This window comes from Crinia signifera, chromosome 4 (genome assembly GCF_055691185.1).
Source record: "Crinia signifera chromosome 4, ASM5569118v1, whole genome shotgun sequence".
Lineage (NCBI taxonomy): Eukaryota > Metazoa > Chordata > Amphibia > Anura > Myobatrachidae > Crinia > Crinia signifera.
This window is the reverse complement of record NC_139220.1, coordinates 335,510,377-335,529,214: the sequence shown is the minus strand read 5'-3', so window position 1 is coordinate 335,529,214 and position 18,838 is coordinate 335,510,377. Positions and strand designations below refer to the sequence as shown.

The following is an 18,838-nucleotide window of genomic DNA, read 5'->3' as shown; positions in this document are numbered from 1 at the left end:
ATTATTTTGATATCAATTAGCAAATTGCAAAGTTAATGAACAGAAGAGAAATTTAAATCACATCAGTATTTGGTGTGACCTCGCTTTGCCTTCACCCCAGCATCAGTACTTCTAGGTACACATAGTCATGGATTCTGTTGGATTATAGTCAGGTGTATAATTAACCAATCATACCAACCAGGTGATCATGATCATCATTTTCATATGTAGGTTGAAACACATTTCATTAACTGAAACAGAAACAGCTGTGTAATAGGCTTAAAACTGGGTGAGTAACAGCTACAAAGGTGAGGCTGTGGAAGACCGTTTCATTGCACAGGTCCTACATATACCATGGCTAGACTGAGCACAGCAATGAAGCACAGGGTAGTTATACTGCATCAACAAGGTCTCTCCCAGGCAAAGTTTTCAAAGCAGACTGGGGTTTCAGGCTGTTCAAGCTCTTGTGAAGAAGCGCCAAGAATTGGGCAACATTGAGGACCATAGATGCAGTGGTCGGCCAAGGAAACTTAGGGCATCAGATATAAGAGACAACATGATTACTTCCCTTAGAGATCAGAAGCAGTGCCATCAGGTCAGAGCTGGCAGACACCAGGGGGACCCAGGTACACCCATCTACTGTTCCGGCGAAAGTGGTCTTCATGGAAGATTTGTGGCCAAAACGCCATACCTTCGACGTGGAAACAAGGCTTTGCGCTATGCACGAAAACATAGGAACTGGGGTGCAGCAGAACAGGCAGCAGGTGCTCTGGACTGAGGAGACGCAATGTGAGATATACGTCTGTAACAGACTGCGGCTTGTTCCAGAACTGGGGAGTGGTACAGTACTGTGCGTCTGCAGGCAGCAGTGAGGCAGCGTGAAGGTTCAGTGCAAGTTTGGGGCAATCTGAGTGGGGGATTTGGTCAGGAGTAACGGAGTCCTCAGTGCAGAGAGGTACAGGCAGGTACTTATCCATCATGTAATACCATCAGGGAGGTGTCGTATTGTGTCCAGAATTACTCTGCAGCAGGACAATGACCCCAAACATCCAGCCAATGTCAGTAAGAACTGTCTTCAGCGTACAGAAGAACAAGGAGTCCTGGAAGGGATGATCTGAGTCTCCACAGAGCTCTGACCCCAACACGTGGAGTCTGCCTGGGATCTGAGCAAGCGACACCACAGAAGGTCTGCGGTTAGTTCTCCAAGGAACCTCCCTGCCGAGTTCCTTCAGATCTGTGTGCATAGTACATAGAAGACAAAGGGTGGTCACTCTAAGTACTGATGGGATTTCTCTTCTGGTCATTCACTTTGAGTTTTGTTAATTGATAAAAATAAATGAATAACAGGTCTATTATTTAAATAATTTAATCAGCATTTTTACACACCTCCCGAATAATTTTACTTAGTACTGTGTGTGCCCCGTCCATCTGCCTGTGTGCATATCTGTCATTCTGTGCTCCCGTGTATATGTCCCTGTCTGTGTATACCCGTCCTCCCTTGTATATTTCCCTGTCTTTCTGTGTATACCCGTCCTCTCGTGTATATGTTCCTGTCTGTCTGTGTATACCCGTCCTCCCGTGTATATGTCCCTGTCTGTCTGTGTATATGTCCCTGTCTGTGTATATGTCCCTGTCTGTCTGTGTATACCCGTCCTCCCGTGTATATGTCCCTGTCTGCCTGTGTATACCCGTCCTCCCGTGTATATGTTCCTTTCTGTGTATACCCGTCCTCCCATGTATATGTCCCTGTCTGTGTATACCCGTCCTCCCATGTATATGTCCCTGTCATTGTATACCCGTCCTACCGTGTATATGTCCCTGTCTGTGTATACCCGTCCTCCCGTGTATATGTCTCTGTCTGTGTATACCCGTCCTCCGGTGTATATGTCCCTGTCATTGTATACCCGTGTGTATGTCCCTGCTGTCTGTGTATACCCGTCCTCCCGTGTGTATCTCCCTTTTAGTGTATACCCGTCCTCCCGTGTATATGTCTCTGTCTGTGTATACCCGTCCTCCGGTGTATATGTCCCTGTCATTGTATACCCATCCTCCCGTGTGTATGTCCCTGCTGTCTGTGTATACCCGTCCTCCCGTGTGTATCTCCCTTTCAGTGTATACCCGTCCTCCCGTGTGTATGTCCCTTTCAGTGTATTCCCGTCCTCCGGTGTATATGTCCCTGGCTGTCTGTCTGTGTATACCCGTCCTCCCGTGTATGTGTCCCTGTCTGTCTGTGTACATCCGTCCTCCCGTGTATATGTCCCTGTCTGCATGTGTATACCCGTCCTCCCGTGTATATGTCCCTGTCTGTCTGTGTATACCCATCCTCCCGTGTGTATGTCCCTGTCTGCCTGTGTATACCCGTCCTCCCGTGTGTATGTCCCTGTCTGCATGTATATACCCATCCTCCCGTGTGTATGTCCCTGTCTGTCTGTGTATACCTGTCCTCCCGTGTATATGTCCCTGTCTGTGTATACCCGTCCTCCCTTGTATATTTCCCTGTCTTTCTGTGTATACCCGTCCTCTCGTGTATATGTTCCTGTCTGTCTGTGTATACCCGTCCTCCCGTGTATATGTTACTGTCTGTGTATACCCGTCCTCCCATGTATATGTCCCTGTCTGTCTGTGTATATGTCCCTGTCTGTCTGTGTATACCCGTCCTCCCGTGTATATGTCCCTGTCTGCCTGTGTATACCCGTCCTCCCGTGTATATGTTCCTTTCTGTGTATACCCGTCCTCCCATGTATATGTCCCTGTCTGTGTATACCCATCCTCCCATGTATATGTCCCTGTCATTGTATACCCGTCCTACCGTGTATATGTCCCTGTCTGTGTATACCCGTCCTCCCGAGTATATGTCTCTGTCTGTGTATACCCGTCCTCCGGTGTATATGTCCCTGTCATTGTATACCCATCCTCCCGTGTGTATGTCCCTGCTGTCTGTGTATACCCGTCCTCCCGTGTGTATCTCCCTTTCAGTGTATACCCGTCCTCCCGTGTGTATGTCCCTTTCAGTGTATTCCCGTCCTCCGGTGTATATGTCCCTGGCTGTCTGTCTGTGTATACCCGTCCTCCCGTGTATATGTCCCTGTCTGTCTGTGTATACCCGTCCTCCCGTGTATATGTCCCTGTCTGTCTGTGTATACCCGTCCTCCCGTGTATATGTCCCTGTCTGTCTGTGTATACCCATCCTCCCGTGTGTATGTCCCTGTCTGCCTGTGTATACCCGTCCTCCCGTGTGTATGTCCCCGTCTGCGTGTATATACCCATCCTCCCGTGTGTATGTCCCTGTCTGTCTGTGTATACCTGTCCTCCCGTGTATATGTCCCTGTCTGTCTGTGTATACCCGTTTTCCAATGTATATGTCCCTGTCTGTCTCTGTATACATGTCTTCCCGTCTATATGTCCCTGTCTGTCTCTGTATACCCGTCTTCCCGTCTATATGTCCCTGTCTGTGTATACCTATCCTCCCGTGTATATGTCCCTGTCTGTCTGTGTATACCCGTCCTCCCGTGTATATGTCCCTGTCTGTCTGTGTATACCCGTCCTCCTGTCTATATGTCCCTGTCTGCATGTGTATACCCGTCCTCCCGTGTATATGTCCCTGTCTGCGTGTATATACCCATCCTCCCGTGTGTATGTCCCTGCTGTCTGTGTATACCCGTCCTCCCATGTATATGTCCCTGTCTGCATGTGTATACCCGTCCTCCCGTGTATATGTCCCTGTCTGTCTGTGTATACCCGTCCTCCCATGTGTATGTCCCTGTCTGTCTGTGTATACCTGTCCTCCCGTGTGTATGTCACTGTCAGTCTGTGTATACCCGTCCTCCCGTGTATATGTCCCTGTCTGTCTGTGTACACCTGTCCTCCCTTGTATATGTCCCTGTCTGCCTGTGTATACCCGTCCTCCTGTCTATATGTCCCTGTCTGTCTGTGTATACCGGTCCTCTCGTGTATATGTCCCTGTCTGTCTGTGTATACCCATCCTCCCGTGTGTATGTCCCTGTCTGCCTGTGTATACCCGTCCTCCCGTGTATATGTCCCCGTCTGTGTGTGTATACCCGTTCTCCCGTGCATATGTCCCTGTCTGTGTATACCCGTCCTCCTGTGTATACCCGTCCTCCCGTGTATATGTCCCTGTCTGCCTGTGTATACCCGTCCTCCCGTGTATATGTCCCCGTCTGTGTGTGTATACCCGTTCTCCCGTGCATATGTCCCTGTCTGTGTATACCCGTCCTCCTGTGTATACCCGTCCTCCCGTGTATATGTCCCTGTCTGCCTGTGTATACCCGTCCTCCCGTGTCTATGTCCCTGTTTGTGTATACCCATCCTCCCGTGTATGTGTCCCTGTCTGTCTGTGTACACCCGTCCTCCCGTGTCTATGTCCCTGTTTGTGTATACCTGTCCTCCCGTGTATATGTCCCTGTCTGTCTGTGTATACCCGTCCTCCCGTGTATATGTCCCTGTCTGTCTGTGTATACCCGTTCTCCCGTGTATATGTCCCTGTCTGTGTATACCCGTTCTCCCGTGTGTATGTCCCTGTGGTTCTATACGAGCTGGGAACAGGGGGGGGGGGGGGTTGCATCGTCTGTTTCCATTAGACGTCATATGAGATTTACTAAGTGGATTATATGCGTCTTCAGTTACAGCCCTTATTTTCCACAGCTGCGGTCACTGTGTGGGGTCAGGCGTGAGGTGTCTGTGCAATGGTGAGACATTGTAACCAGGATAGGGGATCTCTCCAACCATTGCACATTATCTCTCTAGTCTGTCCTGTGTCACCCCACCTGCCATCCTATACTCAGTAGTGGCATCCGGCTTCTTACAGCATTTATCCCACGGTGCTCTGTGTGTCCTAATAAGATACTTCTACCTCCGGGTGACGGCTCTAGAAGCAAGAGAGCTCAGAGTGTTCTTTCAGAGACAATTCTTGTATCAATAACACTAACGGCTCCAGACTCGCTTACTGTGACAGCGCTGCTGCTATCAGGCCCCGCCTCCTTACTGTGACAGCGCTGCCGCTATCAGGCCCCGCCTCCTTACTGGGACAGCACTGCCGCTATCAGGCCCCGCCTCCTTACTGGGACAGCACTGCCACTATCAGTCCCCGCCTCCTTACTGGGACAGCACTGCCGCTATCAGGCCCCGCCTCCTTACTTTGACAGCACTGCCACCATCAGGCCCCACCTCGTTACTGTGACAGCACTGCCGCTATCAGGCCCCGCCTCCTTACTTTGACAGCACTGCCACCATCAGGCACCACCTCGTTAGGGCGACAGCACCACATCTTCACTGTGACAACAGCTCCATTGGCTGCGGGAATCAGATAAGGCTTGAGCATGTCCATGTAGGGTAATGGCATTTTCCGTGCTTGCAGGTGTCGGCAGCGGACTCCTTCGAGACCAGACTGGTGGCTGTATGTGAGAAAATGATGGCGCAGTCCTGCTGGGTGACGTCTGATCTTCTTGCCCACGAGATGAGTTTCCGCGGGATGACTCTGCTGCACCTGGCAGCGGCGCAGGGGTATGCGCGTCTCATTGAGACCCTGATACAGTGGAGGTGAGTGGGTAAATCAGTGTAACCGCATAGTACGGCTTAGAGCACTGGTGCACCACACGTGGCCCGACCGAGGCTGGACACTGGGGCGGGTGGCCTTATGTGATGGGTAAGCCATGCCTCATTGGCGCATCTGCCCCCCCCCCCCCCCCCCATACATACATTTCTGTCCCTATGTAGGCATTTTATAGGACTGAGAGTTCTAGCTTCCTATTCTACACATACTGCATGTGTCATTGAGTATAGACCACACACACATGCTGCGTGTCCCTGGTAACAGGATGTTTATAACTGTGTCTTATAATACTGTTTCCAGGAGCATCCACTCCCAGAGCCTAGCGGTGGAGCTGGAGGTGGACCCTCTGAATGTGGATCACTTCTCCTGCACTCCCCTGGTGAGCACACTCAGTGTCATGTCTGTCTGTAGTCCCTGTCATGTCTGTCTGTAGTCCCTATTATCTCTGTCTGTAGTCCCTGTCATCTCTGTCTGTAGTCCCTGTCATCTCTGTCTGTAGTCCCTGTCATCTCTGTCTGTAGTCCCTGTCATCACTGTCTGTAGTCCCTGTCATCTCTGTCTGTAGTCCCTGTCATCACTGTCTGTAGTCCTGTCATCTCTGTCTGTAGTCCTGTCATCTCTGTCTGTAGTCCCTGTCATCTCTGTCTGTAGTCCCTGTCATCACTGTCTGTAGTCCTGTCATCTCTGTCTGTAGTCCCTGTCATCTCTGTCTGTAGTCCCTGTCATCTCTGTCTGTAGTCCCTGTCATCTCTGTCTGTAGTCCCTGTCCTCTCTGTCTGTAGTCCCTGTCATCTCTGTCTGTAGTCCCTGTCATCTCTGTCTGTAGTCCCTGTCATCTCTGTCTGTAGTCCCTGTCATCTCTGTCTGTAGTCCCTGTCATCTCTGTCTGTAGTCCCTGTCATCACTGTCTGTAGTCCCTGAAATCTCTGTCTGTAGTCCCTGTCCTCACCGTCTGTAGTCTTCCCCATCTCTGTCTGTAGTCTTCCCCATCTCTGTCTGTAGTCTTCCCCATCTCTGTCTGTAGTCTTCCCCCATCTCTGTCTGTAGTCTTCCCCCATCTCCGTCTGTAGTCTCCCCCATCTACGTCTGTATTCTCCGCCATCTCTGTCTGTAGTCCCTGTCATCACCGTCTGTAGTCTTCCCCCATCTCCGTCTGTAGTCTCCCCCATCTCCGTCTGTAGTCTCCCCCATCTCAGTCTCTAGTCTCCCCCATCTCAGTCTCTAGTCTCCCCCATCTCAGTCTCTAGTCTCCCCCATCTCAGTCTCTAGTATCCGCCATCTCAGTCTCTAGTCTCCGCCATCTCAATCTCTAGTCTCCGCCATCTCAGTCTCTAGTCTCCGCCATCTCAGTCTCTAGTCTCCGCCATCTCAGTCTCTAGTCTCCGCCATCTCCGTCTGTAGTCTCTGCCCATCTCCGTCTGTAGTCTCCCCCCATCTCCGTCTGTAGTCTCCCCCCATCTCCGTCTGTAGTCTCCCCCCATCTCCGTCTGTAGTCGTCCCCCATCTTTGTCTGTAGTCTTCCCCCATCTCTGTCTGTAGTCTTCCCCCATCTCCGTCTGTAGTCATCCCCCATCTCTGTCTGTAGTCTTCCCCCATCTCAGTCTGTAGTCTTCCCCCATCTCAGTCTGTAGTCTTCCCCCATCTCCGTCTGTAGTCTTCCCCCATCTCCGTCTGTAGTCTTCCCCCATCTCCGTCTGTAGTCTTCCCCCGTCTCCGTCTGTAGTCTTCCCCCATCTCCGTCTGTAGTCTTCCCCCATCTCCGTCTGTAGTCTTCCCCCATCTCCGTCTGTAGTCTCTGTCATCTCCGTCTGTAGTCTCTGCAACCTTTGTCTGTGATCTGCATCCCCTCTCCCAGATGTGGGCTTGCGCCCTTGGACACACCGAAGCTGCCACCCTACTCTTCCGCTGGGACTGCCGGGCTCTTTCCATCCCGGATTCTTTGGGGCGACTTCCCCTTGGGGTTGCCCGATCCCGAGGTCATGTTAAGCTGGCATCCACGCTGGAGGAGATGCATAGGCAGGAGGTGACACCAGGGAACTTCACCGACTTGCACGCATCTAACTGGCACTCGCTGATGGGGAACCAGGACATCGGCCGAGGGCTTTCTCCGCTCTCTACAAGCGCAGACACCGGTAATGGCGCCAGTACTATTGTGTAGCTTGTCTGTATGGATAGGAGATGGCCTTCACCAACGCAATGTATATATATCTCTTTATCAAGGTCTCAGCAGTCTTCCATCACCTTCCGAAGTGTCAGATGGCTCCATCTCCATTACATCTGCCTATTCCAGTAGCTCAGCCTTAAGGGGGTCCCCTGATTGCAGCCCTGAAAGTAGCCAAGACACCCCTATAGAGACATCCCCTAATTCTAGGATGCTGGGAGCTGCGGCCTGGGAACTGGAGGACACGGTAGAACATGCTGGCTATCTGGATTCTCCTGGAGTAGATGAAGCAGATCTGCTGGAATACAGAGAGGACACAGAGAACCATGACTATCTGCAGGTAACGTTCCCTTCCACCTGTATCTGTCACTTCTCCCCATCTTACACCTTGGGCACTCTCCTGCACTCCTTCACGTCCTCTATCTTCTCTGTCCCAGGTTGATATGGTCACCCTCGCAGAACAGATCATAGAGGCCACACCAGACCGAATAAAGCAGGATGACTTCACAGCCGCTGAACCTGGGGTCCTCCGAGAGAGGTCAGGCAACCTTAGCAAGACCATGGCTTGGCTTGCTAGCTACCTGGACACCGCTGACCAGATGCCTGGATTCCCCCCCCATGGGTCAGTATTTTAGTGTATATGTTGTGCTGTGTATATATATGGCATGGTGTAGTAGTGTCTGTACAGGGCTGTGTGTGTGTGTATATGGCATGGTGTAGTAGTGTCTGTACAGGGCTGTGTGTGTGTGTATATGGCATGGTGTAGTAGTGTACTGGGCTGTGTATATATATGGCATGGTATAGTAGTGTCTGTACTGGGCTGTGTGTGTATATATGGCATGGTGTAGTAGTGTCTGTACTGGGCTGTGTGTGTGTATATGGCATGGTGTAGTAGTGTCTGTACTGGGCTGTGTGTATATATGGCATGTGTAGTAGTGTCTGTACTGGGCTGTGTGTGTATATATGGCATGGTGTAGTAGTGTCTGTACTGGGCTGTGTGTGTATATATGGCATGGTGTAGTAGTGTATGTACTGGGCTGTGTGTGTATATATGGCATGGTGTAGAAGTGTATGTACTGGGCTGTGTGTGTATATATGGCATGGTGTAGAAGTGTCTGTACTGGGCTGTGTGTGTATATATGGCATGGTGTAGTAGTGTCTGTACTGGGCTGTGTGTGTATATGGCATGGTGTAGTAGTGTCTGTACTGGGCTGTGTGTATATATGGCATGTGTAGTAGTGTCTGTACTGGGCTGTGTGTGTATATATGGCATGGTGTAGTAGTGTCTGTACTGGGCTGTGTGTGTATATATGGCATGGTGTAGTAGTGTATGTACTGGGCTGTGTGTGTATATATGGCATGGTGTAGAAGTGTATGTACTGGGCTGTGTGTGTATATATGGCATGGTGTAGAAGTGTCTGTACTGGGCTGTGTGTGTATATATGGCATGGTGTAGTAGTGTCTGTACTGGGCTGTGTGTGTGTGTATATATGGCATGGTGTAGTAGTGTATATACTGGGCTTTGTGTGTATATGGCATGGTGTAGTAGTGTCTGTACTGGGCTGTGTGTGTATATATGGCATGGTGTAGTAGTGTATGTACTGGGTTGTGTGTATATATGGCATGGTGTAGTAGTGTCAGTACTGGGCTGTGTGTGTGTATATATGACATGGTGTAGTAGTGTCTGTACTGGGCTGTGTGTGTATATATGGCATGGTGTAGTAGTGTCTGTACTGGGCTGTGTGTGTATATATGGCATGGTGTAGTGGTGTCTGTACTGGGCTGTGTGTGTGTATATATGGCATGGTGTAGTAGTGTATGTACTGGGCTGTGTGTGTATATATGGCATGGTGTAGTAGTGTCTGTACTGGGCTGTGTGTATATATGGCATGGTGTAGTAGTGTATGTACTGGGCTGTGTGTATATGGCATGGTGTAGTAGTGTCTGTACTGGGCTATGTGTATGTATATGGCATGGTGTAGTAGTGTATGTACTGGGCTGTGTGTGTATATGGAATGGTGTAGTAGTGTATGTACTGGGCTGTGTGTATATATGGCATGGTGTAGTAATGTATGTACTGGGCTGTGTGTGTATATGGCATGGTGTAGTAGTGTCTGTACTGGGCTGTGTGTATATATGGCATGGTGTAGTAGTGTCTGTACTGGGCTGTGTGTGTATATATGGCATGGTGTAGTAGTGTATGTACTGGACTGTGTGTGTATATATGGCATGGTGTAGTAGTGTCTGTACTGGGATGTGTGTGTATATATGGCATGGTGTAGTAGTGTATTTACTGGGCTGTGTGTGTATATATGGCATGGTGTAGTAGTGTATGTACTGGGCTGTGTGTGTGTGTGTATATGACATGGTGCAGTACTGTATGTACTGGGCTGTGTGTGTGTATATATGGCATGGTGTAGTAGTGTATGTACTGGGCTGTGTGTGTGTATATGACATGGTGCAGTACTGTCTGTACTGGGCTGTGTGTGTATATATGGCATGGTGTAGTAGTGTCTGTACTGGGCTGTGTGTGTATATATGACATGGTGTAGTAGTGTATGTACTGGGCTGTGTGTATATATGGCATGGTGTAGAAGTGTATGTACTGGGCTGTGTGTGTATATGGCATGGTGTAGTAGTGTATGTACTGGGCTGTGTGTGTATATATGGCATGGTGTAGTAGTGTATGTACTGGGCTGTGTGTGTATATATGGCATGGTGTAGTAGTGTCTGTACTGGGCTGTGTGTGTATATATGGCATGGTGTAGTAGTGTATGTACTGGGCTGTGTGTGTATATATGGCATGGTGTAGAAGTGTATGTACTGGGCTGTGTGTGTATATATGGCATGGTGTAGAAGTGTCTGTACTGGGCTGTGTGTGTATATATGGCATGGTGTAGTAGTGTCTGTACTGGGCTGTGTGTGTATATGGCATGGTGTAGTAGTGTCTGTACTGGGCTGTGTGTATATATGGCATGTGTAGTAGTGTCTGTACTGGGCTGTGTGTGTATATATGGCATGGTGTAGTAGTGTCTGTACTGGGCTGTGTGTGTATATATGGCATGGTGTAGTAGTGTATGTACTGGGCTGTGTGTGTATATATGGCATGGTGTAGAAGTGTATGTACTGGGCTGTGTGTGTATATATGGCATGGTGTAGAAGTGTCTGTACTGGGCTGTGTGTGTATATATGGCATGGTGTAGTAGTGTCTGTACTGGGCTGTGTGTGTATATATGGCATGGTGTAGTAGTGTCTGTACTGGGCTGTGTGTGTATATATGGCATGGTGTAGTGGTGTCTGTACTGGGCTGTGTGTGTATGTATGGCATGGTGTAGTAGTGTATATACTGGGCTTTGTGTGTATATATGGCATGGTGTAGTAGTGTCTGTACTGGGCTGTGTGTGTATATATGGCATGGTGTAGTAGTGTCTGTACTGGACTGTGTGTGTATATATATGGCATGGTGTAGTAGTGTCTGTACTGGGCTGTGTGTGTATATATAGCATGGTGTAGTGGTATATGTATTGGGCTGTGTGTATATATGGCATGGTGTAGTAGTGTCTGTACTGGGCTGTGTGTGTGTATATGACATGGTCCAGTACTGTCTGTACTGGGCTGTGTGTATATATGGCATGGTGTAGTAGTGTCTGTACTGGGCTGTGTGTGTGTGTATATGGCATGGTGTAGTAGTGTATGTACTGGGCTGTGTGTGTGTATATGGCATGGTGTAGTAGTGTCTGTACTGGGCTGTGTGTGTATAAATGGCATGGTGTAGTAGTGTCTGGGCTGTGTGTGTATATATGGCATGGTGTAGTGTATGTACTGGACTGTGTGTATATATGACATGGTGTAGTAGTGTCTGTACTGGGCTGTGTGTGTATATATGGCATGGTGTAGTAGTGTATGTACTGGGCTGTGTGTGTATATATGGCATGGTGTAGTAGTGTCTGTACTGGGCTGTGTGTGTATATATGGCATGGTGTAGTAGTGTCTGTACTGGGCTGTGTGTATATATGGCATGGTGTAGTAGTGTATGTACTGGGCTGTGTGTGTGTGTGTGTGTGTGTGTGTGTGTGTGTATATGACATGGTGCAGTACTGTATGTACTGGGCTGTGTGTGTATATGGCATGGTGTAGTAGTGTATGTACTGGGCTGTGTGTATATATGGCATGGTGTAGTAGTGTCTGTACTGGGCTGTGTGTATATATGGCATGGTGCAGTACTGTATGTACTGGGCTGTGTGTGTATATATGGCATGGTGTAGTAGGGTATGTACTGGGCTGTGTGTGTATATATGGCATGGTGTAGTAGTGTCTGTACTGGGCTGTGTGTGTCTATATGACATGGTGCAGTACTGTATGTACTGGGCTGTGTGTGTATATATGGCATGGTGTATTAGTGTATGTACTGGGCTGTGTGTGTGTGTATATGACATGGTGCAGTACTGTATGTACTGGGCTGTGTGTGTATATATGGCATGGTGTAGTAGGGTATGTACTGGGCTGTGTGTGTATATATGGCATGGTGTAGTAGTGTCTGTACTGGGCTGTGTGTATATATGGCATGGTGTAGTAGTGTCTGTACTGGGCTGTGTGTGTATATGGCATGGTGTAGTAGTGTCTGTACTGGGCTGTGTGTGTATATATAGCATGGTGTAGTAGTGTATGTATTGGGCTGTGTGTATATATGGCATGGTGTAGTAGTGTCTGTACTGGGCTGTGTGTGTATATATGGCATGGTGTAGTAGTGTATGTACTGGGCTGTGTGTGTATATATGGCATGGTGTAGTAGTGTCTGTACTGGGCTGTGTGTGTATATATGGCATGGTGTAGTAGTGTATGTACTGGGCTGTGTGTGTGTATATATGGCATGGTGTAGTAGTGTATATACTGGGCTTTGTGTGTATATGGCATGGTGTAGTAGTGTCTGTACTGGGCTGTGTGTGTATATATGGCATGGTGTAGTAGTGTATGTACTGGGTTGTGTGTATATATGGCATGGTGTAGTAGTGTCAGTACTGGGCTGTGTGTGTGTATATATGACATGGTGTAGTAGTGTCTGTACTGGGCTGTGTGTGTATATATGGCATGGTGTAGTAGTGTCTGTACTGGGCTGTGTGTGTATATATGGCATGGTGTAGTGGTGTCTGTACTGGGCTGTGTGTGTATATATGGCATGGTGTAGTAGTGTATGTACTGGGCTGTGTGTGTATATATGGCATGGTGTAGTAGTGTCTGTACTGGGCTGTGTGTATATATGGCATGGTGTAGTAGTGTATGTACTGGGCTGTGTGTATATGGCATGGTGTAGTAGTGTCTGTACTGGGCTATGTGTATGTATATGGCATGGTGTAGTAGTGTATGTACTGGGCTGTGTGTGTATATGGAATGGTGTAGTAGTGTATGTACTGGGCTGTGTGTATATATGGCATGGTGTAGTAATGTATGTACTGGGCTGTGTGTGTATATGGCATGGTGTAGTAGTGTCTGTACTGGGCTGTGTGTATATATGGCATGGTGTAGTAGTGTCTGTACTGGGCTGTGTGTGTATATATGGCATGGTGTAGTAGTGTATGTACTGGACTGTGTGTGTATATATGGCATGGTGTAGTAGTGTCTGTACTGGGATGTGTGTGTATATATGGCATGGTGTAGTAGTGTATTTACTGGGCTGTGTGTGTATATATGGCATGGTGTAGTAGTGTATGTACTGGGCTGTGTGTATATATGGCATGGTGTAGTAGTGTATGTACTGGGCTGTGTGTGTGTGTGTGTATATGACATGGTGCAGTACTGTATGTACTGGGCTGTGTGTGTATATGGCATGGTGTAGTAGTGTATGTACTGGGCTGTGTGTATATATGGCATGGTGTAGTAGTGTCTGTACTGGGCTGTGTGTATATATGGCATGGTGCAGTACTGTATGTACTGGGCTGTGTGTGTATATATGGCATGGTGTAGTAGGGTATGTACTGGGCTGTGTGTGTATATATGGCATGGTGTAGTAGTGTCTGTACTGGGCTGTGTGTGTCTATATGACATGGTGCAGTACTGTATGTACTGGGCTGTGTGTGTATATATGGCATGGTGTATTAGTGTATGTACTGGGCTGTGTGTGTGTGTATATGACATGGTGCAGTACTGTATGTACTGGGCTGTGTGTGTATATATGGCATGGTGTAGTAGGGTATGTACTGGGCTGTGTGTGTATATATGGCATGGTGTAGTAGTGACTGTACTGGGCTGTGTGTATATATGGCATGGTGTAGTAGTGTCTGTACTGGGCTGTGTGTGTATATGGCATGGTGTAGTAGTGTCTGTACTGGGCTGTGTGTGTATATATAGCATGGTGTAGTAGTGTATGTATTGGGCTGTGTGTATATATGGCATGGTGTAGTAGTGTCTGTACTGGGCTGTGTGTGTATATATGGCATGGTGTAGTAGTGTATGTACTGGGCTGTGTGTGTATATATGGCATGGTGTAGTAGTGTCTGTACTGGGCTGTGTGTGTATATATGGCATGGTGTAGTAGTGTATGTACTGGGCTGTGTGTGTGTATATATGGCATGGTGTAGTAGTGTATATACTGGGCTTTGTGTGTATATGGCATGGTGTAGTAGTGTCTGTACTGGGCTGTGTGTGTATATATGGCATGGTGTAGTAGTGTATGTACTGGGTTGTGTGTATATATGGCATGGTGTAGTAGTGTCAGTACTGGGCTGTGTGTGTGTATATATGACATGGTGTAGTAGTGTCTGTACTGGGCTGTGTGTGTATATATGGCATGGTGTAGTAGTGTCTGTACTGGGCTGTGTGTGTATATATGGCATGGTGTAGTGGTGTCTGTACTGGGCTGTGTGTGTATATATGGCATGGTGTAGTAGTGTATGTACTGGGCTGTGTGTGTATATATGGCATGGTGTAGTAGTGTCTGTACTGGGCTGTGTGTATATATGGCATGGTGTAGTAGTGTATGTACTGGGCTGTGTGTATATGGCATGGTGTAGTAGTGTCTGTACTGGGCTATGTGTATGTATATGGCATGGTGTAGTAGTGTATGTACTGGGCTGTGTGTGTATATGGAATGGTGTAGTAGTGTATGTACTGGGCTGTGTGTATATATGGCATGGTGTAGTAATGTATGTACTGGGCTGTGTGTGTATATGGCATGGTGTAGTAATGTCTGTACTGGGCTGTGTGTATATATGGCATGGTGTAGTAGTGTCTGTACTGGGCTGTGTGTGTATATATGGCATGGTGTAGTAGTGTATGTACTGGACTGTGTGTGTATATATGGCATGGTGTAGTAGTGTCTGTACTGGGATGTGTGTGTATATATGGCATGGTGTAGTAGTGTATTTACTGGGCTGTGTGTGTATATATGGCATGGTGTAGTAGTGTATGTACTGGGCTGTGTGTGTGTGTATATGACATGGTGCAGTACTGTATGTACTGGGCTGTGTGTGTGTATATATGGCATGGTGTAGTAGTGTATGTACTGGGCTGTGTGTGTGTATATGACATGGTGCAGTACTGTCTGTACTGGGCTGTGTGTGTATATATGGCATGGTGTAGTAGTGTCTGTACTGGGCTGTGTGTGTATATATGACATGGTGTAGTAGTGTATGTACTGGGCTGTGTGTATATATGGCATGGTGTAGAAGTGTATGTACTGGGCTGTGTGTGTATATGGCATGGTGTAGTAGTGTATGTACTGGGCTGTGTGTGTATATATGGCATGGTGTAGTAGTGTATGTACTGGGCTGTGTGTGTATATATGGCATGGTGTAGTAGTGTCTGTACTGGGCTGTGTGTGTATATATGGCATGGTGTAGTAGTGTATGTACTGGGCTGTGTGTGTATATGGCATGGTGCAGTACTGTATGTACAGAGCTGTGTGTATATATGGCATGGTGTAGTAGTGTCTGTACTGGGCTGTGTGTATATATGGCATGGTGTAGTAGTGTCTGTACTGGGTTGTGTGTGTATATATGGCATGGTGTAGTAGTGTATGTACTGGGCTGTGTGTGTATATGGCATGGTGCAGTACTGTATGTACTGAGCTGTGTGTATATATGGCATGGTGTAGTAGTGTCTGTACTGGGCTGTGTGTATATATGGCATGGTGTAGTAGTGTATGTACTGGGCTGTGTGTGTATTTATGGCATGGTGTAGTAGTGTATGTACTGGGCTGTGTGTGTGTGTGTGTGTGTGTATATGACATGGTGCAGTACTGTATGTACTGGGCTGTGTGTGTGTGTGTGTGTGTATATGACATGGTGCAGTACTGTATGTACTGGGCTGTGTGTATATATGGCATGGTGTAGTAGTGTATGTACTGGGCTGTGTGTATATATGGCATGGTGTAGTAGTGTATGTACTGGGCTGTGTGTATATGACATGGTGCAGTACTGTATGTACTGGGCTGTGTGTGTATATGGCATGGTGTAGTAGTGTATGTACTGGGCTGTGTGTATATATGGCATGGTGTAGTAGTGTATGTACTGGGCTGTCTGTGTATATGGCATGGTGCAGTACTGTATGTACTGAGCTGTGTGTATATATGGCATGGTGTAGTACTGTCTGTACTGGGCTGTGTGTGTGTATATATATGGCATGGTGTAGTAGTGTATGTACTGGGCTGTGTGTGTATATGGCATGGTGTAGTAGTGTCTGTACTGGGCTGTGTGTATATATGGCATGGTGTAGTAGTGTCTGTACTGGGCTGTGTGTGTATATGGCATGGTGTAGTAGTGTATGTACTGGGCTGTGTGTATATATGGCATGGTGTAGTGGTGTCTGTACTGGGCTGTGTGTGTATATATGGCATGGTGTAGTAGTGTATGTACTGGGCTGTGTGTGTATATGGCATGGTGTAGTAGTGTCTGTACTGGGCTGTGTGTATATATGGCATGGTGTAGCAGTGTATGTACTGGGCTGTGTGTATAGATGGCATGGTGTAGTAGTGTCTGTACTGGGCTGTGTGTGTATATGGCATGGTGTAGTAGTGTATGTACTGGGCTGTGTGTATATATGGCATGGTGTAGTAGTGTATGTACTGGGCTGTGTGTGTATTTATGGCATGGTGTAGTAGTGTATGTACTGGGCTGTGTGTGTGTGTGTGTATATGACATGGTGCAGTACTGTATGTACTGGGCTGTGTGTGTGTGTGTATATGGCATGGTGTAGTAGTGTATGTACTGGGCTGTGTGTATATATGGCATGGTGTAGTAGTGTCTGTACTGGGCTGTGTGTATATATGGCATGGTGTAGTAGTGTATGTACAGGGCTGTGTGTATATATGGCATGGTGTAGTAGTGTATGTACTGGGCTGTGTGTATATATGGCATGGTGTAGTAGTGTATGTACTGGGCTGTGTGTATATATGGCATGGTGTAGTAGTGTATGTACTGGGCTGTGTGTGTGTGTGTATATGGCATGGTGCAGTACTGTATGTACTGGGCTGTGTGTGTATATGGCATGGTGTAGTACTGTATGTACTGGGCTGTGTGTGTATATGGCATGGTGTAGTACTGTATGTACTGGGCTGTGTATATGGCATGGTGCAGTACTGTATGTACTGGGCTGTGTGTGTATATGGCATGGTGCAGTAATGTGTGAGGATTACAAACACTCCCTAATGGAGAGCCCGCTCCCTGTTGTGTTTTGGCAGAGAGGGGCTGCGTGCTGCTCGTGCCTTGGCTCGCTTTGCTCAGATGAACCCGGGAGAGGATGGGAGCAGCCTGGGAGCAGAGATTGGAGCATTTGGGCAGCGTAGCAAGAGAGGAAACAGGAGATCCATGGAGGGCTTACGTGTCAAGGTGACCAGGTATGAAGAATAAGTCTACACAGACATAATTACGCCAGTCTTCTTTACCCTACATATGCTGAATCCTTATCATTGTATGTGTTCCCAGGTCGGAGGCCCCACCATCCCCCACCACTCCTCCTCCCCTGGGAGAGATCTCCTTTGAAAGGTTTGACCCACCTGGCGCTGCCCGATGGTCTGAGTTTCTTAGTGCCTCAAGTAGTGGCCGCATGGAAAGTGAGTTTGCCCTGCTGACCCTTTCTGACCATGAGCAACGGGAGCTGTATGAGGCTGCTCGCGTGATTCAAACTGCCTTCCGCAAGTACAAGGTGAGCCCGCTACATCTCTGATTTGTGCCATTAAACAGCGAGATATCCCTTGGTAACGATTTGATCTCATTTTTTTAAATTCAGGGCCGACGGTTAAAGGAACAACAGGATCTGGCGGCTGCAGTTATTCAGCGTTGCTACCGGAAATACAAGCAGGTAATGATATAAGAGGGGTGTAAGGGTTGTCTCTGTAGACCGGTCCTAGACCACTTTGTATATGGTACCTGTAACGTGTAAGTCTTGAAAATTGCTAGAAGTCATACCAACTCGTGACATAGTAAGGTTACTGTGCTGACCATGTGGTTAGGGATAAACACTAAACTGTGCTGTCTATGTGATTGTGCCATTGAGAAAATGTAGACATGACCGTGTTGTAAAGAAACCATTGACATGACCGTGTTTTTGAGAGTATATGTTCATGACCTAGTTGTTGAGAGAACATAGACATGATCGTGTGGTGGAGAGGACATAGACATCATCATGTGGTGGAGAGGAGCATAGACATGTTCGTGTGGTGGAGAGGATTATACACATGATCGTGTGGTGGAGAGTAGTATAGACATGATCGTGTGGTGGAGAGGACATAGACATGTTCATGTATTGGAGAGGAGTATAGACATCATCCTGTGGTGGAGAGGAGCATAGACATATTTGTGTGGTGGAGAGGATTATAGACATATTCGTGTGGTGGAGAGGATTATAGACATATTCGTGTGGTGGAGAGGATTATAGACATATTCGTGTGGTGGAGAGGAGTATAGACATGATAGTGTGGTGGAGAGGATTATAGACATCATCGTGTGGTGGAGAGGACATAGAAAATGATCGTGTGGTGGAGAGGAATATAGACATGATCATTCAGTGGAGAGGAGTATAGACATGATCGTGTGGTGGAGCGGATTATAGACATCATCGAGTGGTGGAGAGGAGTATAGACATAATCGTGTGGTGGAGAGGAGTATAGACATGATCGTGTGGTGGAGCGGATTATA

The 18,838-nt window shown here is 47.7% G+C and overlaps 1 protein-coding gene across 4 annotated transcripts in view; it reads left to right on the top strand.

The window, feature by feature from the left end:
• CAMTA2 (calmodulin binding transcription activator 2) overlaps window positions 1–18,838 on the top strand; it is a 116,613-nt gene that overhangs the window by 75,872 nt on the left and 21,903 nt on the right. For all 4 annotated transcript variants that reach the window (XM_083185785.1, XM_083185783.1, XM_083185784.1 and 1 more), the window contains exons 13-20: window positions 5,354–5,535; window positions 5,849–5,927; window positions 7,404–7,680; window positions 7,769–8,049; window positions 8,147–8,331; window positions 17,383–17,538; window positions 17,627–17,846; window positions 17,931–18,002. In XM_083185785.1, coding sequence (XP_083041911.1) covers window positions 5,354–5,535; window positions 5,849–5,927; window positions 7,404–7,680; window positions 7,769–8,049; window positions 8,147–8,331; window positions 17,383–17,538; window positions 17,627–17,846; window positions 17,931–18,002 — 1,452 coding nt within the window. The remainder of the gene's footprint in view (window positions 1–5,353; window positions 5,536–5,848; window positions 5,928–7,403; window positions 7,681–7,768; window positions 8,050–8,146; window positions 8,332–17,382; window positions 17,539–17,626; window positions 17,847–17,930; window positions 18,003–18,838) is intronic.